This window comes from Bos javanicus, chromosome 5, assembly GCF_032452875.1.
Source record: "Bos javanicus breed banteng chromosome 5, ARS-OSU_banteng_1.0, whole genome shotgun sequence".
Taxonomy (NCBI): Eukaryota; Metazoa; Chordata; class Mammalia; order Artiodactyla; family Bovidae; genus Bos; species Bos javanicus.
Window position 1 is genome coordinate 10386462 of NC_083872.1, and position 25238 is coordinate 10411699.

At 38.3% G+C, this 25238-nt stretch overlaps 1 protein-coding gene across 1 annotated transcript in view; it reads left to right on the plus strand.

The window, feature by feature from the left end:
• The window catches only part of OTOGL (otogelin like), a 183013-nt gene that overhangs the window by 128619 nt on the left and 29156 nt on the right, over positions 1 to 25238 (plus strand). Inside the window, exons 38-47 of the mRNA XM_061415623.1 lie at positions 5348 to 5525; positions 5753 to 5895; positions 6150 to 6173; positions 6265 to 6357; positions 12281 to 12470; positions 14770 to 14984; positions 19499 to 19640; positions 22128 to 22313; positions 23716 to 23928; positions 24403 to 24507. Of these exons, the coding sequence (XP_061271607.1) occupies positions 5348 to 5525; positions 5753 to 5895; positions 6150 to 6173; positions 6265 to 6357; positions 12281 to 12470; positions 14770 to 14984; positions 19499 to 19640; positions 22128 to 22313; positions 23716 to 23928; positions 24403 to 24507 (1489 nt within the window). The remainder of the gene's footprint in view (positions 1 to 5347; positions 5526 to 5752; positions 5896 to 6149; positions 6174 to 6264; positions 6358 to 12280; positions 12471 to 14769; positions 14985 to 19498; positions 19641 to 22127; positions 22314 to 23715; positions 23929 to 24402; positions 24508 to 25238) is intronic.

Below are 25238 nucleotides of genomic sequence, written 5' to 3' on the forward strand. Positions count from 1 at the left end.
CTTACAGTCCAAAGGACTCTCAAGAGTCTTCTCCAACACCACAGTTCAAAAGCATCAATTCTTCGGTGCTCAGCCTTCTTCACAGTCCAACTCTCACATCCATACATGACCACAGGAAAAACCATAGCCTTGACTAGATAAACCTTTGTTGACAAAGTAATGTCTCTGCTTTTGAATATGCTATCTAGGTTGGTCATAACTTTCCTTCCAAGGAGTAAGCATCTTTTAATTTCATGGCTGCAGTCACCATCTGCAGTGATTTTGGAGCCCCAAAAAATAAAGTCTGACACTGTTTCCACTGTTTCTCCATCTATTTCCCATGAAGTGATGGGACCAGATGCCATGATCTTCGTTTTCTGAATGTTGAACTTTAAGCCAACTTTTTCACTCTCCTCTTTCACTTTCATCAAGAGGCTTTTTAGTTCCTCTTTACTTTCTGCCATAAGGGTGGTGTCATCTGCATATCTGAGGTTATTGATATTTCTCCCGGAAATCTTGATTCCAGCTTGTGCTTCTTCCAGTCCAGCGTTTCTCATTATGTACTCTGCATATAAGTTAAATAAGCAGGGTGACAATATACAGCCTTGACGAACTCCTTTTCCTATTTGGAACCAGTCTGTTGTTCCATGTCCAGTTCTAACTGTTGCTTCCTGACCTGCATACAGGTGTCTCAAGAGGCAGGTCAGGTGGTCTGGTATTCCCATCTCTTTCAGAATTTTCCAGTTTATTGTGATCCACACAGTCAAAGGCTTTGGCATAGTCAAGAAAGCAGAAATAGATGTTTTTCTTTAACTTTCTTGCTTTTTTCATGATCCAGCAGATGTTGGCAATTTGATCTCTGGTTTCTCTGCCTTTTCTAACTGTCAAATATTTCTTAATAATTAGATTCTGGTTACACTAAGAAAAACAAAATGAAATGCAAATGACCTCTTAAAGATGAGTCCTTAATAACAATAATTTTGTGATAATTAGGTAGAATAATAATTACATATGTTAATTTAATTAGATAATTTATTAATTTACAATAATAATTAAATGTGATTCTTTAATAATTCTTTAATGATGATAATTCTTTATAATAATAGGGTGTATTTTGGGTTTCTCTATAAACTGGGCATTCAAAAATATTTATCAAGCAGCTACTATATACCATCTGTTGATCTGTGCACATGTTCAGTCATGTCCGACTCTGTGCAACCCTTTGAACTGTAGCCTACCAGGCTCCTCTGTCCATGGGATTATCCAGGCAAGAATACTGGAGTGGGTTGCCATTTTCTCCTCCAAGGGATCATCCATCCTGACCCAGAGCTCAAACTCGCATCTCCTGCATCTCCTGCATTGCAGGCAAATTCTTCACCTGCTGAACCACTGGGGCACTGTGCAAAATGACGAGGATATACGAGTACAAGATAAGGTCACTGAATCCCAGAGCTAGTAATTGTCTTGGCTGAGACTTTAGAAATTATCTCCTTACTCCAAATATGCCACTTGTTCTGATAAACCAGTTATTTATCCAACTAACATTTATTCAGCACTATTGCTGGCTAGGAGCTGGTCAGGTAAATTACTGCTTTTACAGAGTGTACATTGTATTGGATTCTAAAGTAGACAATAAGCAAAATTAATTTGCCAAGTTATATAAAACATTGTAGAGATTGGTGCTCAGGAGAAAAATAAAACTATTTTTGATGAAATGATTTTCACTGAGCCTCATTAATAGAGTAACTGTTACTTTAAAGAAAAAAATCTGAAAAAGTTGAGAGAGTGAACCATGCAAAGAACCATGCAAAGCAATCCAAGAAGAGGGATCAGCAAGTGCAAAGTCCCTGAGCTGAGAATGTACCTAACAACCTAAAAAAATGAAAGAATAGCAAGGAGGTCATGCAGTGAGTCCAGAGTGAAATAATAGGAAATAGATTATGTAAGGCCTTGTGGATGATTGTAAAGACTGTGGCTTTCATTCTAAGTGACTTCGAAAGAGCAAAGGGAGATTTTTGAGCAGATGAATTATATGATCTGCATATGTCATCTGCAGATCTGAGGTTATTGATATTTCTCCCGGAAATCTTGATTCCAGCTTGTGCTTCTTCCAGTCCAGCGTTTCTCATTATGTACTCTGCATATAAGTTAAATAAGCAGGGTGACAATATACAGCCTTGACGAACTCCTTTTCCTATTTGGAACCAGTCTGTTGTTCCATGTCCAGTTCTAACTGTTGCTTCCTGACCTGCATACAGGTGTCTCAAGAGGCAGGTCAGGTGGTCTGGTATTCCCATCTCTTTCAGAATTTTCCAGTTTATTGTGATCCACACAGTCAAAGGCTTTGGCATAGTCAAGAAAGCAGAAATAGATGTTTTTCTTTAACTTTCTTGCTTTTTTCATGATCCAGCAGATGTTGGCAATTTGATCTCTGGTTTCTCTGCCTTTTCTAACTGTCAAATATTTCTTAATAATTAGATTCTGGTTACACTAAGAAAAACAAAATGAAATGCAAATGACCTCTTAAAGATGAGTCCTTAATAACAATAATTTTGTGATAATTAGGTAGAATAATAATTACATATGTTAATTTAATTAGATAATTTATTAATTTACAATAATAATTAAATGTGATTCTTTAATAATTCTTTAATGATGATAATTCTTTATAATAATAGGGTGTATTTTGGGTTTCTCTATAAACTGGGCATTCAAAAATATTTATCAAGCAGCTACTATATACCATCTGTTGATCTGTGCACATGTTCAGTCATGTCCGACTCTGTGCAACCCTTTGAACTGTAGCCTACCAGGCTCCTCTGTCCATGGGATTATCCAGGCAAGAATACTGGAGTGGGTTGCCATTTTCTCCTCCAAGGGATCATCCATCCTGACCCAGAGCTCAAACTCGCATCTCCTGCGTCTCCTGCATTGCAGGCAAATTCTTCACCTGCTGAACCACTGGGGCACTGTGCAAAATGACGAGGATATACGAGTACAAGATAAGGTCACTGAATCCCAGAGCTAGTAATTGTCTTGGCTGAGACTTTAGAAATTATCTCCTTACTCCAAATATGCCACTTGTTCTGATAAACCAGTTATTTATCCAACTAACATTTATTCAGCACTATTGCTGGCTAGGAGCTGGTCAGGTAAATTACTGCTTTTACAGAGTGTACATTGTATTGGATTCTAAAGTAGACAATAAGCAAAATTAATTTGCCAAGTTATATAAAACATTGTAGAGATTGGTGCTCAGGAGAAAAATAAAACTATTTTTGATGAAATGATTTTCACTGAGCCTCATTAATAGAGTAACTGTTACTTTAAAGAAAAAATCTGAAAAAGTTGAGAGAGTGAACCATGCAAAGAACCATGCAAAGCAATCCAAGAAGAGGGATCAGCAAGTGCAAAGTCCCTGAGCTGAGAATGTACCTAACAACCTAAAAAAATGAAAGAATAGCAAGGAGGTCATGCAGTGAGTCCAGAGTGAAATAATAGGAAATAGATTATGTAAGGCCTTGTGGATGATTGTAAAGACTGTGGCTTTCATTCTAAGTGACTTCGAAAGAGCAAAGGGAGATTTTTGAGCAGATGAATTATATGATCTGCATATGTCATCTGCAGATCTGAGGTTATTGATATTTCTCCTGGAAATCTTGATTCCAGCCTGTGCTTCCTCCAGCCCAGCGTTTCTCATGATGTACTCTGCATATAAGTTAAATAAGCTGGGTGACTATATACAGCCTTGACGTACTCCTTTTCCTATTTGGAACCAGTCTGTGGTTCCATGTCCAGTTCTAACTGTTGCTTCCTGACCTGCATGTAGGTTTCTCAAGAGGCAGGTCAGGTAGTCTGGTATTCCCATCTCTTGAAGAATTTTCCACAGTTTATTCTGATCCACACAGTCAAAGGCTTTTGCATAGTCAATAAAGCAGAAGTAGATGTTTTTTCTGTATGTCTTCTTTGGAGAAATGTCTCTTTAGTTCTTTGGCCCATTTTTTGATTGGGTCGTTTATTTTTCTGGAGTTGAGCTGTAGGAGTTGCTTGTATATTTTTGAGATTAGTTGTTTGTCGGTTGCTTCATTTGCTATTATTTTCTCCCATTCTGAAGGCTGTCTTTTCACCTTGCTAATAGTTTCCTTTGATGTGCAGAAGCTTTTAAGGTTAATTAGGTCCCATTTGTTTATTTTTGCTTTTATTTCCAGTATTCTGGGAGGTGGGTCATAGAGGATCCTGCTGTGATGTATGTCGGAGAGTGTTTTGCCTATGTTCTCTTCTAGGAGTTTTATAGTTTCTGGTCTTACGTTTATATCTTTAATCCATTTTGAGTTTATTTTTGTGTATGGTGTTAGAAAGTGGTCCAGTTTCATTCTTTTACAAGTGGTTGACCAGATTTCCCAGCACCACTTGTTAAAGAGATTGTCTTTAATCCATTGTATATTCTTGCCTCGGAACTCTCTTGCTTTTTCCATGATCCAGCGGATGTTGGCAATTTGATCTCTGGTTCCTCTGCCTTTTCTAAAACCAGCTTGAGCATCTGGAAGTTCATGGTTCATGTATTGCTGAAGCCCGGCTTGGAGAATTTTGAGCATTACTTTACTAGCGTGTGAGATGAGTGCAATTGTGCGGTGGTTTGAGCATTCTTTGGCACTGCCTTTCTTCGGGCTTTAGTTTGACCTTAAACCTGATTTTCTGTCTACGAAATAGGGAAAAATTTTAATACCTACCTCAGAGGGTATTTTTGTGGAAATAAAATGGACTAATTAGAACGATGTCTGGAGCATAGTAAGTAGATGATATTTATCATTGCTACAGTTATTAGTATAATTTATATAGAATATAATTTATAAGCTTTGAAAAATCTGCAACTTTATCTAGAAGTCTGTAAGCTATATGTAAAAAAATAAATTTTAATGATTCTATCCAGATACTGCCCAACTGATATTACATTTGATTTTTAATGAAATATTTGGATAATATTAAGTTGTTATTTTTAAACTGACATTAACAGAAGTCTTAATCATACTAACTTTATACAACATAATATGAAAGGTCAACTGCCACTGTTTTAAGTCTGCTTGCAGAACACTGATCTAGACAATTTAGGACAAGACTGCAGTTTTCTCAGAAGTTGAGTATGTGGGCAGTTCTGATATCAAATCAATATTAAGGTAAAATTAAATGAATCATACTGCTGAGTATTTTAGAGAAGATACCTCAACAAAAGCCACTGTGAAATTTTCATTGTTCATCTTTCAAAAGATTCTGTATTTAGTAAGTGTATACTATAGGCAATGTGAATGGGAAATTTAAAACGTTAGTTGAAAATGGAAAAAAATGCATTAATTTTCTTTTTTATTAACAGCCTCAACAATTTGATCCTGTTTATAATTGTAGCCAATATATATGTCTTAACATGGAATGGAAGTTGTACAACTGGTCTCTTAATTGCCCAAAGGACTTGGAAATGCCTGACTGTGGTTTCCAGGGAAGACCTGTTCAAGTGAATAGTGATATCTGCTGCCCTGAGTGGGAATGTCCATGTGAGTTTTATCAGTTTTAAATCAGGGGAAGATGGTTATTTTTTTGAAGCTATCACTTCATCAAGTCAAAGTTCATTTGACTTATGATTTTGGCTTCCAATAGCTTTTAAAGTTGCTTTTTGTCCAACATAATAAAACCAATTTGAAAGATGTTTTTAAAGGAGAAGTTATTACTGTAATACAAATAATTAGTTAATAGACTAAATCTACTCTCTATCACTTTTTAGGTCGGTGTTCCATGTTGTCAGAACTCAGCATTATTACTTTTGATGGAAATAATGCAGCATTATATAGTATGGCTTCTTATATCTTAGTAAGAATTCCTGGGGAAGTTATAGTTGCTCATATTGAAAAATGTTCCATGAATCAGGTAAGTCATAATTTATTCTTGTGTCATTTATTCATAAATCTAGCAGCTGAAGTATGTTGCAACATTAGGTATTCCCACAATAAGAAGGGACTCAAGAATTCACTGAGGTTTATCTTCTGGTACTTAAAACATGAATATATTTCAAGTGAATATATTTAGAAGCATATAATATTAATCCAAATAATGTTTTTAAAAGTCAAGTAGTGTATTTTTTTAAGTGTTTTATCTTTATACCTTTTTTTTTTTTTTTCCAGAATGGAAACTCATTTAAAAAGCTAGTGAGTATTTGGAAAATGTTTAGTAAATTACTTCTATTTATTGCTAAAATTATGTTTAATTCCATAAAGTTTCAATTTTTTTTCAATGAAGGCTTCCTCTGGAAGAGTCTCTGGACTTTGTTTTAAGAAGTTAAATTTAACCACATCTCTACATAAAGTACTTGTCAATCGGGTAGCAAGAAAGGTAGGAACACAAAGTTAAAACATGTCTTCACCTTAGATGAAACTGAGAAATTATGTAAGTACAGTTATTTCCCAAAAGAGGGGAATTAAGCATATCAGTGGATTTCCATTGCTACGATGTCTAATCATTCTTTTTACAGACAGTATAAAAATGTGTTTCATAATCTTATATGTCTCCTACCATAACCTCCCAACTGTTGCAAATGTTTCTCCTTTTGTGAGGTTAACTGAAACTGCCATGTTAAACATTCTAAAGCTCTCTCGAGAATGTGAGTTGCTGAGCTTCCTAGTGTTAGAGTTAATGTTAGTGTTTCAAATTAGACAAAGTGGAAATGAGGTGAAAGAGGGGATCATAAGGTTGCAAAGAGTAGCAGGCAGCCAAGAATACCAGAATGAAGACCATGGAGAGAACAAATGGAAAGAGTAGTTTTGAAATATTGATACTGTTGACTGATAGCTAAAATAAGAAAAAAAAAATGAAGGAATATTTAAATTTATTGAAATAAATGGGAGAAGAGCAATGCATCATTAAAAAGCTGGAAAGGAGCCTTTTGATTTTACAGGGAAAACCTTTATCCCAAGGAATTATGCTTCCCCAGTAGGAGTGTTGAGAGCTGGATGACTCACTCAGACATATAGTGCAGTGCGTGCTCAGTCGTGTCTGACTCTTTGCAACCCCGTGGTCAGTAGCCCACCAGGCTACTCTGCCCACGGGGTTCTCCAGGCAAGAATATTGGAATACGGTACCATTTCCTCCTCCAGGGGTCTTCCCAACCCACAGATCAAACCCAATCTCCTGCATTGGCAGGCAGATTCTTTACCACTAGCGCCACCTGGGAAGCCCTCAGATAACACATGGTGCTCTCAAAAATAGAAGAAAGCAATATGTAAAGATTTAGCTCAAAATGGCTGAGATGTTATGTGTTTTTCAGAAATAATTCTGTTAGCACAGGCCATAGATTCTGAACTTGAAACAGTGTTAAAGCAAGTCTATATTCAGTAAAATGTCAGAAAGTTTAGGAGCAGTGACCCCATAGGAGACTGACCCAGACTTGCCTATGAGTGTCCAGGAGTCTACGGCAGAGGCATGGGTTGGTGGTGGCCTGCTGCAGGGTGAGGGGCACTGAGGTCGGCAGTGTGTGCATTGGGATCTTCTGAAGGAGGTTGCAATTATCTTCATTACCTCCACCATAGTTTGGTCTCAGGTCAAACAACAGGGAGGGAACACAGCCCTCCCTGCCCATCAACAGAAAATTGGATTAAAGATTTACTGAGCATGGCCCCACCCATCAGAACAAGACCCAATTTTCAGTCAGTCTCTCCCATCAGGAAGCTTCCATAAGCCTCTTATTCTTCTCCATCAGAGGGCAGACAGAATGAAAACCACAATCACAGAAAACTAATCAATCTGATCACATGCACCACAGCCGTGTCTAACTCAATGAAACTACGAGCCATGCCATGTAGGGCCACCCAAGACAGACGGGTCATAATGGAGAGTTCTGACAAATCGTGGTCCACTGGAGAAGGGAATGGCAAACCACTTCAGTATTATTGCCTTGAGAACCCCATGAAAAGGCAAAAAGATAGGACACTGAAAAATGAACTCCCCAGGTCAGTAGGGGAAGAGTAGAGAATTATGCTACTGGATAAGAGTAGAGAAATACTCCAGAAAGAATGAAGAGATGGAGCCAAAGCAAAAAACAACCCCCAGTTGTGGACATGACTAGTGATGAAAGTAAAGTCCGATGCTGTAAAGAACAATCTTGCGTAGGAACCTGAGATGTTAGGTCCACGAACCAAGGTAAATTGGAAGTGGTCAAACAGGGGATGGCAACAGTGAACATTGACATTTTAGGAATCAGTGAACTAAAATGGACTGGAATGTGCAAATTTAACTCAGATGACCATTATATCTACTACTGTGGGCAAGAATCCCTTAGAAGAAATGGAGTAGCCCTCATAGTCAATAAAGAGTCTGAAATGCAGAACATGTGTGCAATCTCAAAAATGACAGAATGATCTTGGTTTGTTTCCAAGGCAAACCATTCAATATCATAGTAATCCAAGTCTATGCCCCAACCAGTAATGCTAAAAAAGCTGAAGTTGAAAAGTTCTATGAAGACTTACAAGATCTTCTAGATCTAATACCCAAAAAAAGATGTCCTTTTCATTATAGAGGACTGGAATGCAAAAATAGGAAGTCAAGAGGTATCTGGAGTAACAAGCAAGTTTGGTCTTGGAGTACAAAATGAAGCAGGGAAAAGGCCAACAGAGTTTTGTCAAACAAAGCACTGGACATAGCAAAAACCTTCTTGCAACAACACAAGAGACATGTGTTAGACATCCCATGGACATCACCAGATGGTCAATACTGAAATCAGATTGACTTTGTTCTTTGTAGCCAAAGATGGAGAAACTGTATACAGTCAGCAAAAACAAGACGGGGAGCTGACTGTGGCTGAGATCATGAACTCCTTATTGCAAAATTCAGACAAAAATTGAAAAAAGTAGGGACAACAATGACACCATTCAGGTATGACCTAAATCAAATCCCTTATGGTTATACAGTGCAAGTGACAAATAGATTCAAGGGATTAGACCTGACAGAGTGCCTGAAGAACTGTGGATGGAGGTTCCTGACATTGTACAGCGGGCAGTGATAAGATCATCCCCAAGAAAAAGAAATGCAAAAAGGCAAAATGGTTGTCTGAGGGGGCCTTAAAAAGAGCTGAGAAAAGAAAAGAAGCAAAAGGCAAAGGAGAAAATGAAAGATATACATATTTGAATGCAGAGTTCCAAAGAATAGCAAGGAGAGATAAGAAAACCTTCCTCAGTGACCAAAGCAAAAAAATAGAGGAAAACAAGAATGGGAAAGACTAGAGATCTCGTCAAGAAAATTAGAGATACCAAGGGGACATTTCATGCAAAGATGGGCACAATAAAGGAAGGAAACAATATGGACCTAACAGAAGCAGGAGATATTAAGAAGAGGTGGCAAGAATACACAGAACCATGCAAAAAATTGTCATGACCCATATAACCGTGATGGTGTAATCACTCACTTAGAGCCAGATATCCTGGAATGTAAAGTCAAGTAGGCCTTAGGAAGCATCACTATGAAAAAATACTAATGGAGGTGATCAAATTCCAGTTGAGCTATTTCAAATCCTAAAAGATGATGCTGTTAAAGGGCTGCACTCAATATGCCAGCAAATTTGTAAAACTCAGCCATAGCCACAGGACTGGAAAAAGGCAGTTTTAATTCCAATCCCAAAGAAAGGCAATGCCAAAGAATGCTCAAACTACCACACAATTGCACTCATCTCACACACTAGCAAAGTAATGCTCAAAATTCTCCAAACCAGGCTTCAACAGTATGTGAACCATGAACTTCGAGATGTTCAAGCTGGATTTAGAAAAGGCAGAGGAACTAGAGATCAAATTGCCAACATCTGTTGGATCATTGAAAAAGTAAGAGAATTCCAGAAAAGCATCAACTTCTGCTTTATTGACTATGCCAAAGCCTTCAACTGTGTGGATCACTACAAATTGTGGAAAATTCTTAGAGATGGTAATACCAGACCACCTTACCTGCCTCCTGAGAAATCTTTGTGCAGGTCAAGAAGCAATAGTTAGAACTGGACATGGAAAACAGACTTGTTCCAAATTGGGAAGGGAGTACGTCAAAGCTGTATATTGTCACCCTGCTTATTTAACTTACATGCAGAGTACATCATGAGCAACGCTGGGCTGCAAGAAGCACAAGCTGCAATCAAGATTGCTGGGAGAAATATCAATAACCTCAGATATGCAGATGACACCACCCTTATGGCAGAAAGTGAAGAAGAACTAAAGAGCCTCTTGATAAAAGTGAAAGAGGAAAGTGAAAAAGTTGGCTTAAAACTCAACATTCAGAAAACTAAGATCATGGCATCTGGTCCCATCACTTTATGGAAAATAGACGGGGAGATAATGGAAACAATGAGAGACTTTATTTTTTGGGTGCTCCAAAATCACTGCAGATGGTGACTGCACCCATGAAATTAAAAGATGCTTGCTCCTTGGAAGAAAAGCTATGACCAACCTAGATGGCGTTTTAAAAAACAGAGACGTTACTTTGCCAACAAAAGTCCATCTAGTCAAAGCTGTGGTTTTTCCAATAGTCCTGTATGGGTGTGAGAGTTGGACTCTAAAGGAAGCTGAACGTCAAAGAATTGATGCTTTTCAACAGTAGTGTTGGAGAACTCTTGAGAGTCCCTTGGACTGCAAGGAGATCCAACCAGTCAATCCTAAAGGAAATCAGTCCTGAAATTTCATTGGAAGGACTGACGCTGAAGCTGAAAATCCAATACTTTGGCCATATGATGTGAAGAACTAACTCATTGGAAAAGACGCTGATGCTTGGAAAAATTTAAAGCAGGAAGAGAAGGGGACGAGAGAGGATGAGATGCTTGGATGGCATCACTCACTCAATGGCCATGAGTTTGAACAAGCTCTGGGAGTTGGTGATGGACAGGGAAGCCTGCTGTGCTGCAGTCCAGGGGGTCACAAAGAGTCAGACATGATTGAGCTACTGAACTGAAACTTAAAATTGAATGCATGGCTTTTTTGGATGCTAGAATGTCTATATGTATCTTTGGCTTTCATAAGGTTGGTATATAATAGTGGGTGGGAAATAAGCTTGAACCTGGTCAGCACTATGGTTGTGAGCATTTGGGTGGAATGGCTTATTTTCAGCTTCAGCCGAACTGCTGATTGGTCATGTATTCAGTTGAAAACTTACTAACTTAAAAAAAATCATTTAGTGAGTTTATGTGATAAAATGAAACAGTTCCTGATCTCAAGTAACTTGCAGTTGTGTGTGGGGTGCGTACGTGTAATTTTTTTGCCAACTAAAGGCAGCAGTAGCCAAAATGATAAGAGTCATGACCAAGATATCATGGAAACAGAGATAAGGCTCATTTAAATGCTGTGTATAGGAGGGTCAAATAGATATTTTTGGAGAAGTGACACCTGAGAGAAATCTTAAAGAATGAGTAGAAATTCAGCAGGCAAAGGATGTTTCAGCTTGAGGGTAGCAGTATGAGGAAGATTTAAAGATTAGAAATTGGATGGTTAGTTAGGTATAAATTTGAGAATTTTACTGATAGTTATATAGCTCGTGGTTCATTGTCATCACTGTTATTTAAAGCACTGTTTTCAAAGTAAAATCCTTAGATTGCTTATAGTAATATTACAAAGAAAGCGTGTTAAAAATATAAAATCTAGAATCCAGCTGAAACTTGGAAAGTAGAATTTCTGAAAATCCTAATCTTTACCAAGCCTCACAGGTGGTTGTTATGAGCATTATAAGTAAAGAAACACTTATTTAGATCAAAGAGAGAACCCAGATTAAAGACCTCAGACAGACGCTCTACCGTCTGAGCCACCAGGGAAGTCCGATAAAAAGCTTTATCTTAAATTTATATTAGGAAATAATAGTGTAATCAACATATATTGAGGGAAGCAAATTAAAATAGTATAGAACTTAGAGGAAGGCTTGGTTTTGTAGAAAGCAAAGGTCACTGTTGCCGTTTACTCGCTGAGTAGTGTCTGGCTCTTCCGTGGCCCCATGGACTGTAGCCCACTGAGATCCTCTGTTCATGGGGTTTTCCAGGCAGGGATACTGGAGTGGGTTACCATTTCCTTCTCCAGGGCATCTTCTCAACCCAGGGATTGAACCCGAGGCTCCCGCCACATCCCCTGCATGGGCAGGCGGATTCTTTACCACTGAGCCACCTGGGACGCCCCCAGATATTGAATATAACAAGACACAAAAGAACAATACAAGAATTTAGGAGTTCTGAGAAACTGACACCACAGGGTGTATATTAAAACGTAAACATCGCTCTAACAGGTGTACATGCATTATGTCATTTTAGGTAGAGGTGGATTCTGCTGTTGTGCCTTTGCCCTTTTCAAATCAAGATCTGTCCATAGAGGATTCTGGTTCAATGTATGTGATTACTACTCCAGCTGGACTAATCATAAAGTGGACTCATCTTACGGGGATCGTAGACATTCATTTTGGCTCTCAATTTAATTTGTCATCCTATACAGAAGGACTTTGTGGTGAGCACTGCTTTTCAAATATCTGTTTCTTTTTTTTTTTGTTTTCTTTCTGTTCACATTACACAGCTTTGGCCCCTCATTCCCTGCTTTATTTGGACTGAAGAGATGTTACTAACTTTCAGTACCTCACGTGAATACTGAAGGAAACAATGTCTTTCTATAAATGGAAAGGAAGAAGCAAGATAATACAGTTCAATTTGGGTGTTTTTTAGAGATACATTCTTACCACTGTTGCTACAATACTGTTTGCATTCCTACTATCTCATCTTTATTAAGCATTAATGAAATCTCAGGCATTATTTTACAAACTTTATCTCATTCGATTCTAGCAGTAACCCTAATAAGTAGGCACCAGTGTTAATTTATAAGTGATAAAAATGAGGCATAGAATGATGAAAAACTTTGTTTCTTACTTACTTTTTAAAGTTTGACATCAAAGAAAGCTTAGTTAAGTCATCTTGAAAGGTATATTCAGGGAGCACAATGTTCTGAATATTAGTCCCAGTTTTGTTATGAAGTGTAAAGCCTAGATGTGCCTTTATGCTTAGGTTTCATATCACAATATGTTATATAGATACATAGTTACAAGCCAAAGGAAACAAATTAGAAATATCTCTAGGTACATAAAAAAAAAAAATTCTGACTGGTGTCTGCTAGGCGATATCCCCTTTACAGATGTTTAAGTGAACATCAGTTTCCTTATCTTTCAGATGGGAATAGTAAAATCCACCTTCAAGATTGTTGTTAGAATTGAATGTGAAAGTTAATGTAACACTCTGAAAACATTGTTTAATGCAGTCAATAAATATTAGCTTAGCACAAATATACCTATTTTAAGCTCACTAAATATTAATTGAGTAAAAGTTTATGGATGAGTTTCTGAGCATCTGACCTTATGCTTCATACCAACGACTCAAAAGAAATAGACCAGGTCCTCGCTCTCAACAAACTGCCTGAAATACCCAAATTTCTTCTTAAAAAATGTAAAGCCTTTAGTGGAAAATTTGGCTAAAGTGGTTGATAATTTTCTTGCCTGCTTAGAGCATGCTAAACATAGCACAACCTTCTCTGGTGACTTAAGTCATCGTTGCGGAAATAGTTATTGAGTATGCACTGAATTGTGTGTGCATAAAAATTGAATAGGTATCACTGAATAATAACTCAGAGACATTGGGAATGCATATGTTTTCTGGTTTATCACTTCTGTGTGCTATGACTTCTGTTTGCTTTTCATGCTTGTTTTCTTCTTTTACTGTCACCTTGTCTTTTATGGAGACAGCGTGCTAACTGGATTCTTAGCTAATCATTACAGAGAAGGGGCTAGGGTCACCTTTTTGCTAACAAAGATCACCCTCTAAACTTCTACAGTGGGAGAGAGGTGGTTTCTTTAAAGAAAAGCAGGGTGCTGGCTGATAGAGTTGTCGTGACCCAAATTGAGCCTGGACACCAGAATGGGAGGTCTATATTGACAACTTGTTCTACAAAGAACTGTGAAGTCTGCAGGAGTGGTGGCTGGAGGTGCAATGAATACATTTTTTTTTACTAGCAATTACCTTTCCCCAGGAGAGTTTAGACTTTTAAAATAGCTATTTTACAGTATAGTTGGCTTAACTTGAGGTATTTTTATTTTTGTTTGTTTGCTTTGGTTATTTATTTTTTTTTCACCGTATTCAGTCTCCTGTATATTTACAGGTATGGCACAACTATGGCAGCTGAAACCCTTATTGATCTTTATATAACTGCTTGAGGATTAAGATTTGATACTTGAAAAAAATGTTTAACTCATATTTTTTATAGCTAGGAGTCTTAGGAATTAAGAAAAAATTATATCTTAGAGTAGAGTGGAATTCAGGTAAGGTATGATCAGGATCTAGGTTCATTTCTTTCTACTTCCCTTGGCTTTGCACTTGACTAGATAAAAAGTAAATTATGCCCACTAGGCTGGGGAATACCTTGTCAGATTTAAGAACTACTTCTTAAATTAGGAGATGGTGGTAATAGCGAAAGAGCACTAAGACAGAATCAATCTTCTCTTTCTTCTCCTATGATCTTTTCACAAATCTTGACTTCTAGGATCATGGTTTCTTTCTTACCTGGTTAAGAAAGGTCTACACAATTTAATCCATGTGTAATTTTTTAAAAAAATCCATCAACATTAGAGTCAAAGGACATAAATTTGGTACTTGATTCAGTAAATTATTTATTAATTTTAAAGCAGTTATTGAGTTGATTTATTTCTGCTGGCTATACTAGGTTAAAGTTAAAAGCATTTTCTTCTAAATGTCACACATCTTTTTAGGAATTTGCAATGAAGATCCAGATGATGATCTAAGGATGCAAAATGGCACAATCATTACAAATATGGAAGACATAGAATTGTTTATTGAGAGCTGGGAAATTGAGAAATCATTTAAAGTAACAACAAGAAGGCCTGCTAGAAATTGTACTGAGCAAGACTGCAGTCACTGCATTGAGTTATTAAATAGAAGAGTTTTCACCCCATGCCATGATGCAGTAAGTTGAAAGCAACCATAAATCAGAACTGTTGTGTCAGATATGTTGAGAGTAAAAGCCAATAAATTCTTGTTCTTGCCATGATGTTCTTCCACTAAGAATAGTTTATCCCCAGGGGAATTCAAAATCATTCACTGTTTATTGACTTACAGAACAAGAAGAATAACTATCTTTTCCCCTATGTATTTTAATGACCTGTGTCTCCAGCTTTCAAGAAAAATGAAACGTTGTCCTATGAATAAATTCCTACAGAGGAAAGAGATGAATGCCACTCGATAACTCAGTATAAAACCCAAGACAGTGGGGCTTTAGTCAGCTCTCAGGTGTAGACTTATAACAGAATCTGCCACATATTCAATTTAATTGTTCTTTGTTAGTCTCTAACTTCCTGACTTTAGGTGACTCAATTCAGTTCAGTTCAGTTGCTCAGTCATGTCTGACTCTTTGCGACCCCATGAATTGCAGCACACCAGGCCTTCCTGTCCATCACCAACTCCCGGAGTTCACTTAAACTCACGTCCATCGAGTCAGTGATGCCATCCAGCCATCTCATCCTCCGTCATCCCCTTCTCCTCCTGCCCCCAATCCCTCCCAGCATCAGAGTCTTTTCCAATGAGTCAACTCTTCGCATGAGGTGGCCAAAGTACTGGAGTTTCAGCTTTAGCATCATTCCTTCCAAGAATACCCAGGACTGATCTCCTTTAGAATAGTAGATATTTAAACAACCTGTATTGTTTTAAAAAAAAAAGGATTCACTGTTAGAAACAAAGGACAAGCAAATACAGCATTTCATGAATCATTAAATGAAAAGTTGGCGAGTATCAAGCACCTACTAGGAACCATGTTCCTAGTATAACTCCTATGATACAAAGATGAGTAAGACCCTCTCCTTGCTCTCAAAAAGTTTAGAAGGAAGGCAAGTCCGTGAACAGATTCATCACAGTATACACTGTGGAGATGAATAGGAGCCCACATTAGAAGACTTCCCAGAGTTTCAGACATTTGAATTATTTGGAAGGATGTTTGCCAGGAGAGAAGAAGGAGGAAGGGAGACCGAGGCAAAGAAAACAGTATGACAAGAGCTGGGTTGCTAGAAATGACTGTGTTAGGAAAACATTGAAATAGCTTAATGCAAGACTATAGGGAGGAGTCTGGGAAGGAGAGCGAGTGAACTGTCAAAGCAGAAGGACCCCACTCTGCAGGATCTTCTGTGCTCCTCTGCTGACTGTGGACGCCATAGATCTCAGCCTGTGCTATGAGTTTCCTGAAGGAAAGTCATGGGATAAAAATGGTGCATCTTCAGTTTTACTCAGAGATTGGCAGGCAAATACATTTTAAATGTTTATGTTTTAAAGTGCATGTGTATAAAAATGAAAACAATTGCAAATAATTTTAAACTCATCTCAGTGCCATTGTAATCTATCTTTTTAAAGCATAACAACTTTAAAAAAATTGCTTTTTTAACTGGGAACTTATAAGATTGATTATTAAATCAGGAGACTTTTCAGCTTGACTATTCAAGGCATAGTGAAGCAACCCAAGATATTATTTAATCTCTGATAGTCCCAGCTTTCCCTTCAGATCGTCCCAGTGAATTTGACAGCAAAAGAAGGGGTACTGTTTATTTAGTTTTCCTACTTCTAATATTCATCCTCGTTTGCAAATGTCCGCATAGTAGGCAGATGATCTTTTGAAAATGGAAACACAATTGGATTATTTCTCTACCTAAAATCCTTCGGGGTCTTTCACTTACTCTTAGAATTCATCTTAACTTCTTATCAGGGCTTATAATTTCCTTTGTGCTTTGGCCTGCCTGCTTTTCCAGCTTCCCCTTGTGCTACACTTTTCTGGTTGTCTAAGGTCCAGGCATTTCAGTCTCCTTTCAACTGTTTCACTATTTCAAGATTTTCCTGTGCATGGGCTTTTATGCCTGCAGTGTCCTAAGCTGGAACACTGCCCGCCTCTGATCTCTTTAAGCATGGTGACGCCTCTTGCTTCTATATATAGGCTTTAACTATGAGATCCACCTGCCAGTACAGGAGATGTAAGAGACATGGGTTCAACTGCTGGATCAGGAAGATCCCCTGGAGAAGGGCATGGCAATCCACTCCAGTATCCTTTCCTGGAGAATCCCATGGACAGAGGACCCTGGTGGGCTACAGTCCCTAGGGTCTCAAAGAGTCAGACATGACTGAAGCAACTTAGCATGCACAGATAACATTTATCTTATCTAAACTGTGTGTTTAAACAATTATAAATTCAGAAGTTACATCTAATATTAGGCAACTTTAAAGATCTAAGGTCAAAGAGGAACTGTTACAAATATTGACTTGCTACTACCTTTTGATTCTCCAAATAGTTTTAGTCTTGGAGAATCAAAAATCAATCTAGCTTAGGGCCTTCAGTTCAGTTCAGTTCAGTCGCTCAATCATGTCTCAGTCTTTACAACCCCATGGATGGCAGCACACAAGGCTTTCCTGTCCATCTCCAACTCCCGGAGCCTACTCAAACTCATGTGCATCATGTCGGTGATGCCATGCAACAGTCTCATTCTCTGTTGTCCCCTTCTCCTCCTGCCCTCAATCTTTCCCAGCATCAGGGTCTTTTCCAATGAGTCAGTTCTTCTCATCAGGTGGCCAAAGTATTGGATTTTCAGCTTCAGCATCAGTCCTTCCAATGAATATTCAAGACTGATTTCCTTTAGGATTGACTGGTTGGATCTCCTTGCAGTCCAAAGGACTGTCAAGAGTCTTCTCCAACACCACAGTTCAAAAGCATCAATTCTTCGGAACTCAGCTTTCTTTATAGTCCAATTCTCACATCCATACATGACTACTGGAAAAACCAAGGCTTTGACTAGACGGACCTTTGTTGGTAAAGTACTGTCTCTGCTTTTTAATATACACTCTAGCTTTTTCTTTTTCTTTTCTTTTCTTCCAAGTAACAAGCATCTTTTAATTTCATGGCTGCAATCACCATCTGCAGTGATTTTGGAGCCCCCCAAAATAAAGTCTCTCATTGTTTCCATTGTCCCCCCATCTATTTGCCATGAGATGATGGGACCAGATGCCATGATCTTAGTTTTCTGAATGTTGAATTTTAAGCCAACTTTTTCACTCTCCTCTTTCATTTCATCAAGAGGGTCTTTGGTTCTTCTTCTGCCATAAGTGTGGTGTTATCTGCATATCTGAGGTTACTGATATTTCTCCCAGAAATCTTGATTCCAGCTTGTGCTTTATTCACCTCAGGGTTTCTCATGATGTACTCTGCATATAAGTTAAATAAGCAGGGTGACAATATACAGCCTTGACGTATTCCTTTCCCAATTTGGAACAAGTCTGTTGTTACATGTCCAGATCTAACTGTTGCTTCTTGACCTGCACAAAGATTTCTCAGGAGACAGGTAAGGTGGTCTGGTATTCCATCTCTTTAAGAATTTTCCACAGTTTGTTGTGATCCACACAGCCAAAGGCTTTGGCATAGTCAATAAAGCAGAAATAGATGCTTTTCTGGAACTCTCTTGTGTTTTTGATGATCCAACAGATGTTGGCAATGTGATCTCTGGTTCCTCTGCGTTTTCTAAATCTAGCTTGAACATCTTGAAGTTCATGGTTCACGTAACACTGAAGCTTGGGTTGGAGAATTTTGAGCATTACTTTGCTAGAGTGTGAGATGAGTGCAATTGTGTGGTAGTTTGAGCATTCTTTGGCATTGCCTTTCTTTGGGACTGGAATGAAAACTGACCTTTTCCAGTCCTGTGGCCACTGCCAAGTTTTCCAAATTTGTTGGTATGTTGAGTGCAACACTTTCACAGCATCATCTTTCAGGATTTGAAGTAGCTCAACTGGAATTTCATCACCTCCACTAGCTTTGTTCGTAGTGATGCTTTCTAAGGCCCACTTGACTTCACATTCCAGGATGTCTGGCTCTAGGTGATTGATCACACCATCATGGGTATCTGGGTCATAAAGATCTTTTTTGTATAGTTCTGTGTGTTTTTGCCACCTCTTCTTAATATCTTCTGCTTCTGTTTGGTCCGTACCATTTCAGTTCTTTACTGAGCCCATCTTTGCATGAAATGTTCCCTTGGTATCTCTAATTTTCTTGAAGAGATCTCTAGTCTTTCCCACTTTATTGTTTTCCTCTATTTCTTTGCATTGATCACTGAGGAAGGTTTTCTTATCTCTCTTTGCTATTCTTTGGAATTCTGCGTTCAAATGGATATATCTTTCCTTTTCTCTTTTGCGTTTAGCTTCTCTTCTTCTGAGCTATTTGTAAAGCCTCCTCAGTATACTATTTTGCTTTTTGCATTTCTTTTTCTTGGGGATGGTCTTGATCACTACCTCATGTACAATGTCATGAACCTCTGTCCATAGTTCTTCAGGCACTCTGTCTATCAGACATAATCCCTTGAATCTATTTGTCACTTCCACTGTATAATCATAAGGGATTTGATTTAGGTCATCAGATACCTAAAATAACATAACTTATCCCAGGGCACAATGTGTCTCTAGGTTTCACCACGAGACTTTTGTGAAAAGATGTGGATCAATTATACCTATTTTTGGAACTATGAATGTGATGCCCTTTCTGCATATGTGGCTGTATGCAACAAGTTTGGCATTTGTATTCCATGGAGAACACCTGATTACTGCTGTAAGTAGTACAACTGCAAACTGTATTTTCCAACAATCCAACATTTCAGTTTTTTTGCATTCACATCTTTCTTTTTATTTTCATCACAAAATAATTTTGTAAGAATAAAATGAATGTAAATGTAAACTATAGTTAGAGGTCATCGCTCCCCCTTAAGCAACTTCTGTTTTTATCCTGGTATAAATTTAAAGTAAGGGGGAGGGTCAAGAAGATGGAGTAGCAAGACCCCGAATTCCCCTCCTTCAACAGACGTACCAAAATTACACTTACAGATGAACTATCTATGCAACTGACCAGAACACTAGCCGAAAAGATATTTCACAGATAAAGAGATAAGAAAAGAACAACATCAGAATGGGTGGGAGAGGCAGAGATACAGTATAGTCAGGACCCATACTCCTTGGTCTGTGACCCACAAACAGAAGGTATACACAGTTGTAGACCTCCTTCCTAAGACGTGAGAAGTCTAAGCCCCACTTTGGCCTCCCCAGCCTAGAAGTTCTGCACCAGGAAGAGGGCTCCCCAGAACTTCTGGCTTTGAAAACCAGTAGGGCTTATGCTTGAGAAAGCTGGAGAGCTATAGGAAATAGAGACTCTGCCCTTAAAGCAAATGCAAAAATTGCCTGTGCTCGCAGTCCCAGAGCAGAGGAAGTAGTTTGAAAGGGCCCTGGGGAGGAACGACTTGCTGATGTTGGAGAGCCTCCAGGAAAGGCAGGAGGCACCTAGGACTCCCCTGGGGGTGGAGATGCTGACAGCATCCATTTTGGGAGCTGATTCTGTGATCACACTGGCACTGGCAAAAGACTGTTTTGGAATCCTCCCCTTGTCTGTTAGTTCCAGAAGCTTATCTGCCCTCCAGTGAGCCAGAGCCAGCCTCAAGCCTTTCAGGATCTGCAGACAGCCATGCAGAAAGCCTGCCCCAGCCTCCAGTGTGCCCCAGACACTGTGGCATTGCAGCCTCCTGGCCAAGGGCCAGCCTGGCCTACCAGGGCACCCACAGTAGTGGGCGCTGCCACAGCTAAGGCGTGCACATAGGCTGTGTAGGGGGCACTCCTAGAGCTCTAAAGACCAGAGAGAAGTGTGCCCTGATAACAAAAACCAGAAAAAGACACCAAAGAAAAGAAAATTACAGCTCAATATCACGATGAACATAGATACAAAAGCCCTCAATAAAACAGTAGCAAACTGAACTCAACAAAACGTTAAAAGAATCATGCATTCTGATGAAGGGATTTACCCCTAGGGATGCCAGTGATGGTTCAGTATCTGCAATCAATCATTGTGATAAGCCACATTACCCAACTGAAGAGTAAAAATCATCTCAATAGTTTTTTTAAAAAAAAGCTTTTGACAAAATTCAGCATCCACTGATGATAAAACTCTCTCAACAAGCTGCGTACAGAGGGAACACAGCTCAACAGAATAAAGACCATATTTGACAAAACTACAGCCAGCACCATACTCAACAGTGAAACATTTTCATCTCTTGCCTCCCCAAGTAGAATACATAGAAAAATAATATATTGGAGACTCTAGTTACATGATTCCACTTCGGAAATAAAGCAGCTCCTGGTGTGCTCTCCCCAGTCCTCTCCTCTCCCCACAGCCCCAGGTGTTGTTGTTCAGTTGCTCAGTTGTGCCAGACTCTTTCTGACCCCATGAACTGCAGCATGCCAGGCTTCCCTGTCCATCAGCAACTCCAGGAGCTTGCTCAGACTCATGTCCATCCAGTCGGTGATGCCATCCAACCATCTTGTCCTCTGTCATCCCCTTCTCCTCCTTCCTTCAGTTTTCCCCAGGATCAGGGTATTTTCCCCCAAAGGTAATCACTATTCAAGAGTGGGGTTGCTTGATTCACTGGGAACATATGACATCTTCAATATCACTAGATTGTGAAATTTTTCTCCACTAATATCTTACTGGTTTACACCCCTGCCATCTGCATGTTCATTTTTTTTGTGAGTATGACTTTTTAAGAGCATGTAAAAGCAACACGAATTCTCTGAAACATCGTTTAGAAACTGCTCAGCAACAGTAGATTCTTTTGACAGTGAAGGATTAAGCCTAAATATGCGGCAATTTTCTTTTTTAGGACTTGGTTGAGTTGCATAGTTAAAACATATTTCTGTGCTTATTCTGAGTGGACTGTTGGATCTCCTCCCACTGCATAGAGCCATAACTTCATAATAGTTGACTCTATATTTATGCCAGCCAAACTTGGGCTGCCTGTTGGTAGTATTTATTTGATATAAATCAGATGAACTTTCCCTACTGTAACTTAATACTAGCTGGACACCTGGAAGATGCTCAAAAATACTCATTGATTGTTTCTAATTTATGGATACGTAATACTAAAAAATGGATTTGGAAGAGGCTGAAAGTGTGCAAAAATTTACTTTCAGAGAGAAAACTGACATTTCTTCCTCTTACTAGAATTCAAATAGGTCACTTTTATCATTAGCAAATTCTGTCCTTGGTTATTCTTAGCTCTGACTTGTCCAGAGGGGAAGGAATATCAACCCTGTGTGCGACCTTGTGAAGCAAGAACATGTCTGAACAGATGGTTCTATGGACATTCTTCATGTTTGAATTTAAGAGAAGACTGTGTGTGCAAAAATGGAACCATTCTTCACAGGCCAGATTCAACTCAATGTATTTCAGAGAAAGAATGTGGTAAGCAGAAAAGTAAAAACAACACCTTAGGGACCCAGGAAATAAACAAATAAGACTTTTTTAAATCTTGGAGAAAAGTGCTGAAAGGATTAATTAAAGTTCGCCCAAGTGTTGGAAAGGAAACAAGTATGTTGTTCGATTGTAATATGATTTCAATCAAAGTTGCCCAAACTGGGGGCTTCAGTGGTAATATGTTTTATTTCTACTTATGCCTATAATAACTGGAAAAGAATATGGCAAATTAAGAATGAAGAGAATAGTATGTGGACTGAATTGAAATTCCAGTTATTTCATGTATTAATGACTCTGCTTTACATGAGCCTGAAGTTGTGCATCTGCAAAATGTGGAAAGTAATAGGACTTATACCACAAGGTTAGTGTGAGGATACACAAAAAAATAGAAAGGATTTTACAACAGTGCCTAGGGAAAAATAAGCACTCAAGAAGTTTCAGAAAGTGTTAGTATCTGGGAGAAAACATTGAGTATTTCTGCTTTCATTTTCAACCCATTTTGACACATAGTCTCCATGGTGGTTGTGGATTTGAAAAAGTGCAAAACTGAGAAAATTGCCATACAGCGCTTTTTATCTATCACAGGGGTCTTTGTTATGGTCAAAAGTAAAGATTATAATTAAAGGGGAAGGCAAGCAGCAGCAAATGCATATATAGTTTCAGAAACAAGTTTGTATTTGCCATTGAGAAAATATTTGTGGAAGAATTTGAGACTACACAGGCATGCTTATATTTGTTTTTAGGGACCTGAGAGATTGGTTTGGTAGTAAATAAAGAAAAGTCCATTGGAAGCTTGGAATATGGTGATCACTTCATTTATCTTTATTATCCTTAAAGAACTACTAGAGGGCTATATTTGTCATTAAGTAAAATGTTTATAATAAAATGAACAGAGTCATTAAACAATATTTGCTTGACTGCCTACTTTTCACATGTAGATTTTAAAGCTGGAATTTTTTGAATTGTGCTATGACAAACATGTTAATGTGAGGTAGAGACTACCTTGTTTTCTAATACTACTTAGTTTTTATAGTTAATATTTTAAAACTAATTTAAATTTATGTTACTGAGTTTGTTTAAGCTAAATAAATTGTACTAGCGAGACTTGAATACAAAATAATTAGCAGATCATCTTATTTGTAGAAGAGGTCATGCAAATTTACAGACAGTTGTAGAAGGGAAAAATATTTTCCATGGACTACAAAAAGTTCATTCAAGAAAAATGTAAGCTAGTAGTTGATGAACAAAAAGAAGAAGCTGCGAAAAGGTAGATAACATGACGGGTTCCCTGTGCGCATGGACCAAGTCACAGTCTGAAGTCAAAACATCGCAGCTTGATTTATTTTCGTGCCCAAGTTCTAAGTGATATAACATTGACTGTCTTTTTAAGCATGCACTGATAGTGAAGACCAGCCTCGAACTGCTGGTGAAGTTTGGAATGGGGGCACTGACGAATGTGCCCTGTACAAATGTTTCGCGAATGGAAGCATCATTCCCATAGAACCTGAATGCGATGAACAGCCCTCGCCAGTTTGTGAACGAGAAGCTGAAGTCATCCTGGGCTTCATTGATAGGTGGACCTGCTGTTCAAAGGAAGTTTGCAGTATGTATGCAGGCTGAAGCCTTACAGTCTATTAATGCCACAAAATATGTTGATATTCTTTGAGAAAAAACGGGGCATGTATGATGCTTGGTGTTAAAAAAAAAATGTACACGGTTAAAGTAACTATTGCCATAAATGTCACTTACACTTTCTCAAAGCAAGTTTTACCTCATTATAGTTTTGTTGATTTTGCAAACAGACATGCAAAACTCTAGCTATTATAAATTAATAACATTCTGAAAGACATGACAAGATAAAGGGTCTGGGAGTCTTTGACTTAGGATAACCAAGAGTCAAAGACAGCAATCAGTAACCTTAAATCTGCTGCCTTTTCACATATGACCATTCTGTGAGCTGAATGGGTTTAATTGCAGTGTAAAAACATGCATATTGAGAATCCTTTTCTTTCTTTAAGTTAGAACCTCAGGATTTTAGTTGTGCACATAATTTTTTTATATTTCTGATTATTTCCAGGATGTGACATGACTTTGTGTGAAACTGCCATTCCAACATGTACAAATAGTCAAAAACTGGTTGTTGGCCATAGCCCCGTTTCTTGCTGTCCACAGTACCAATGTGGTGAGTAATGAACTAGGAAAAGTGAGATGCATTGTTCACTCAGAGTAGTGGATTAGGTTCTCATTTTTGTGTCTACAAATAAATTTATCAGATTGTAGAACTGTCTTGTAGTTTTCTTTTTAAACCTATGACTTCTTTGTAAATATGTATGTATATGAACTTTAATTATATTTATTATATAGATTATCAGTTCAGTTCAGTTCAGTCGTGTCCGACTCTTTGTGACCCCATGAATTGCAGCACGCCAGGCCTCTCTGTCCATCACCAATTCCTGGAGTTCACTCAAATTCACGTCCATCCAGTTGGTGATGCTATCAAGCCATCTCATCCTCTGTCGTCCCCTTCTCCTCCTGCCCCCAATCCCTCCCAGCATCAGAGTCTTTTCCAATGAGTCAACTCTTCACATGAGGTGGCCAAAGAATTGGAGTTTCAGTCTCAGCATCAGTCCTTCCAATGAACACCCAGGACTGATCTCCTTTAGGATGGACTGGTTGGATCTCCTTGCAGTCCAAGGGACTCTCAAGAGTCTTCTCCAACACCACAGTTCAAAAGCATCAATATAATTAGTTCATTTTAAAGATCTTAATTTTAGTAGAAATATGTATTTTAACTGTGTACATTTGTATGTTTTAAATATAAAAAATCTGCTATTTTCTATATATTTCTTCTGAGATTTTATAGCAGTATATATACATATATATACACAAACATATACATGTATATAGATGATT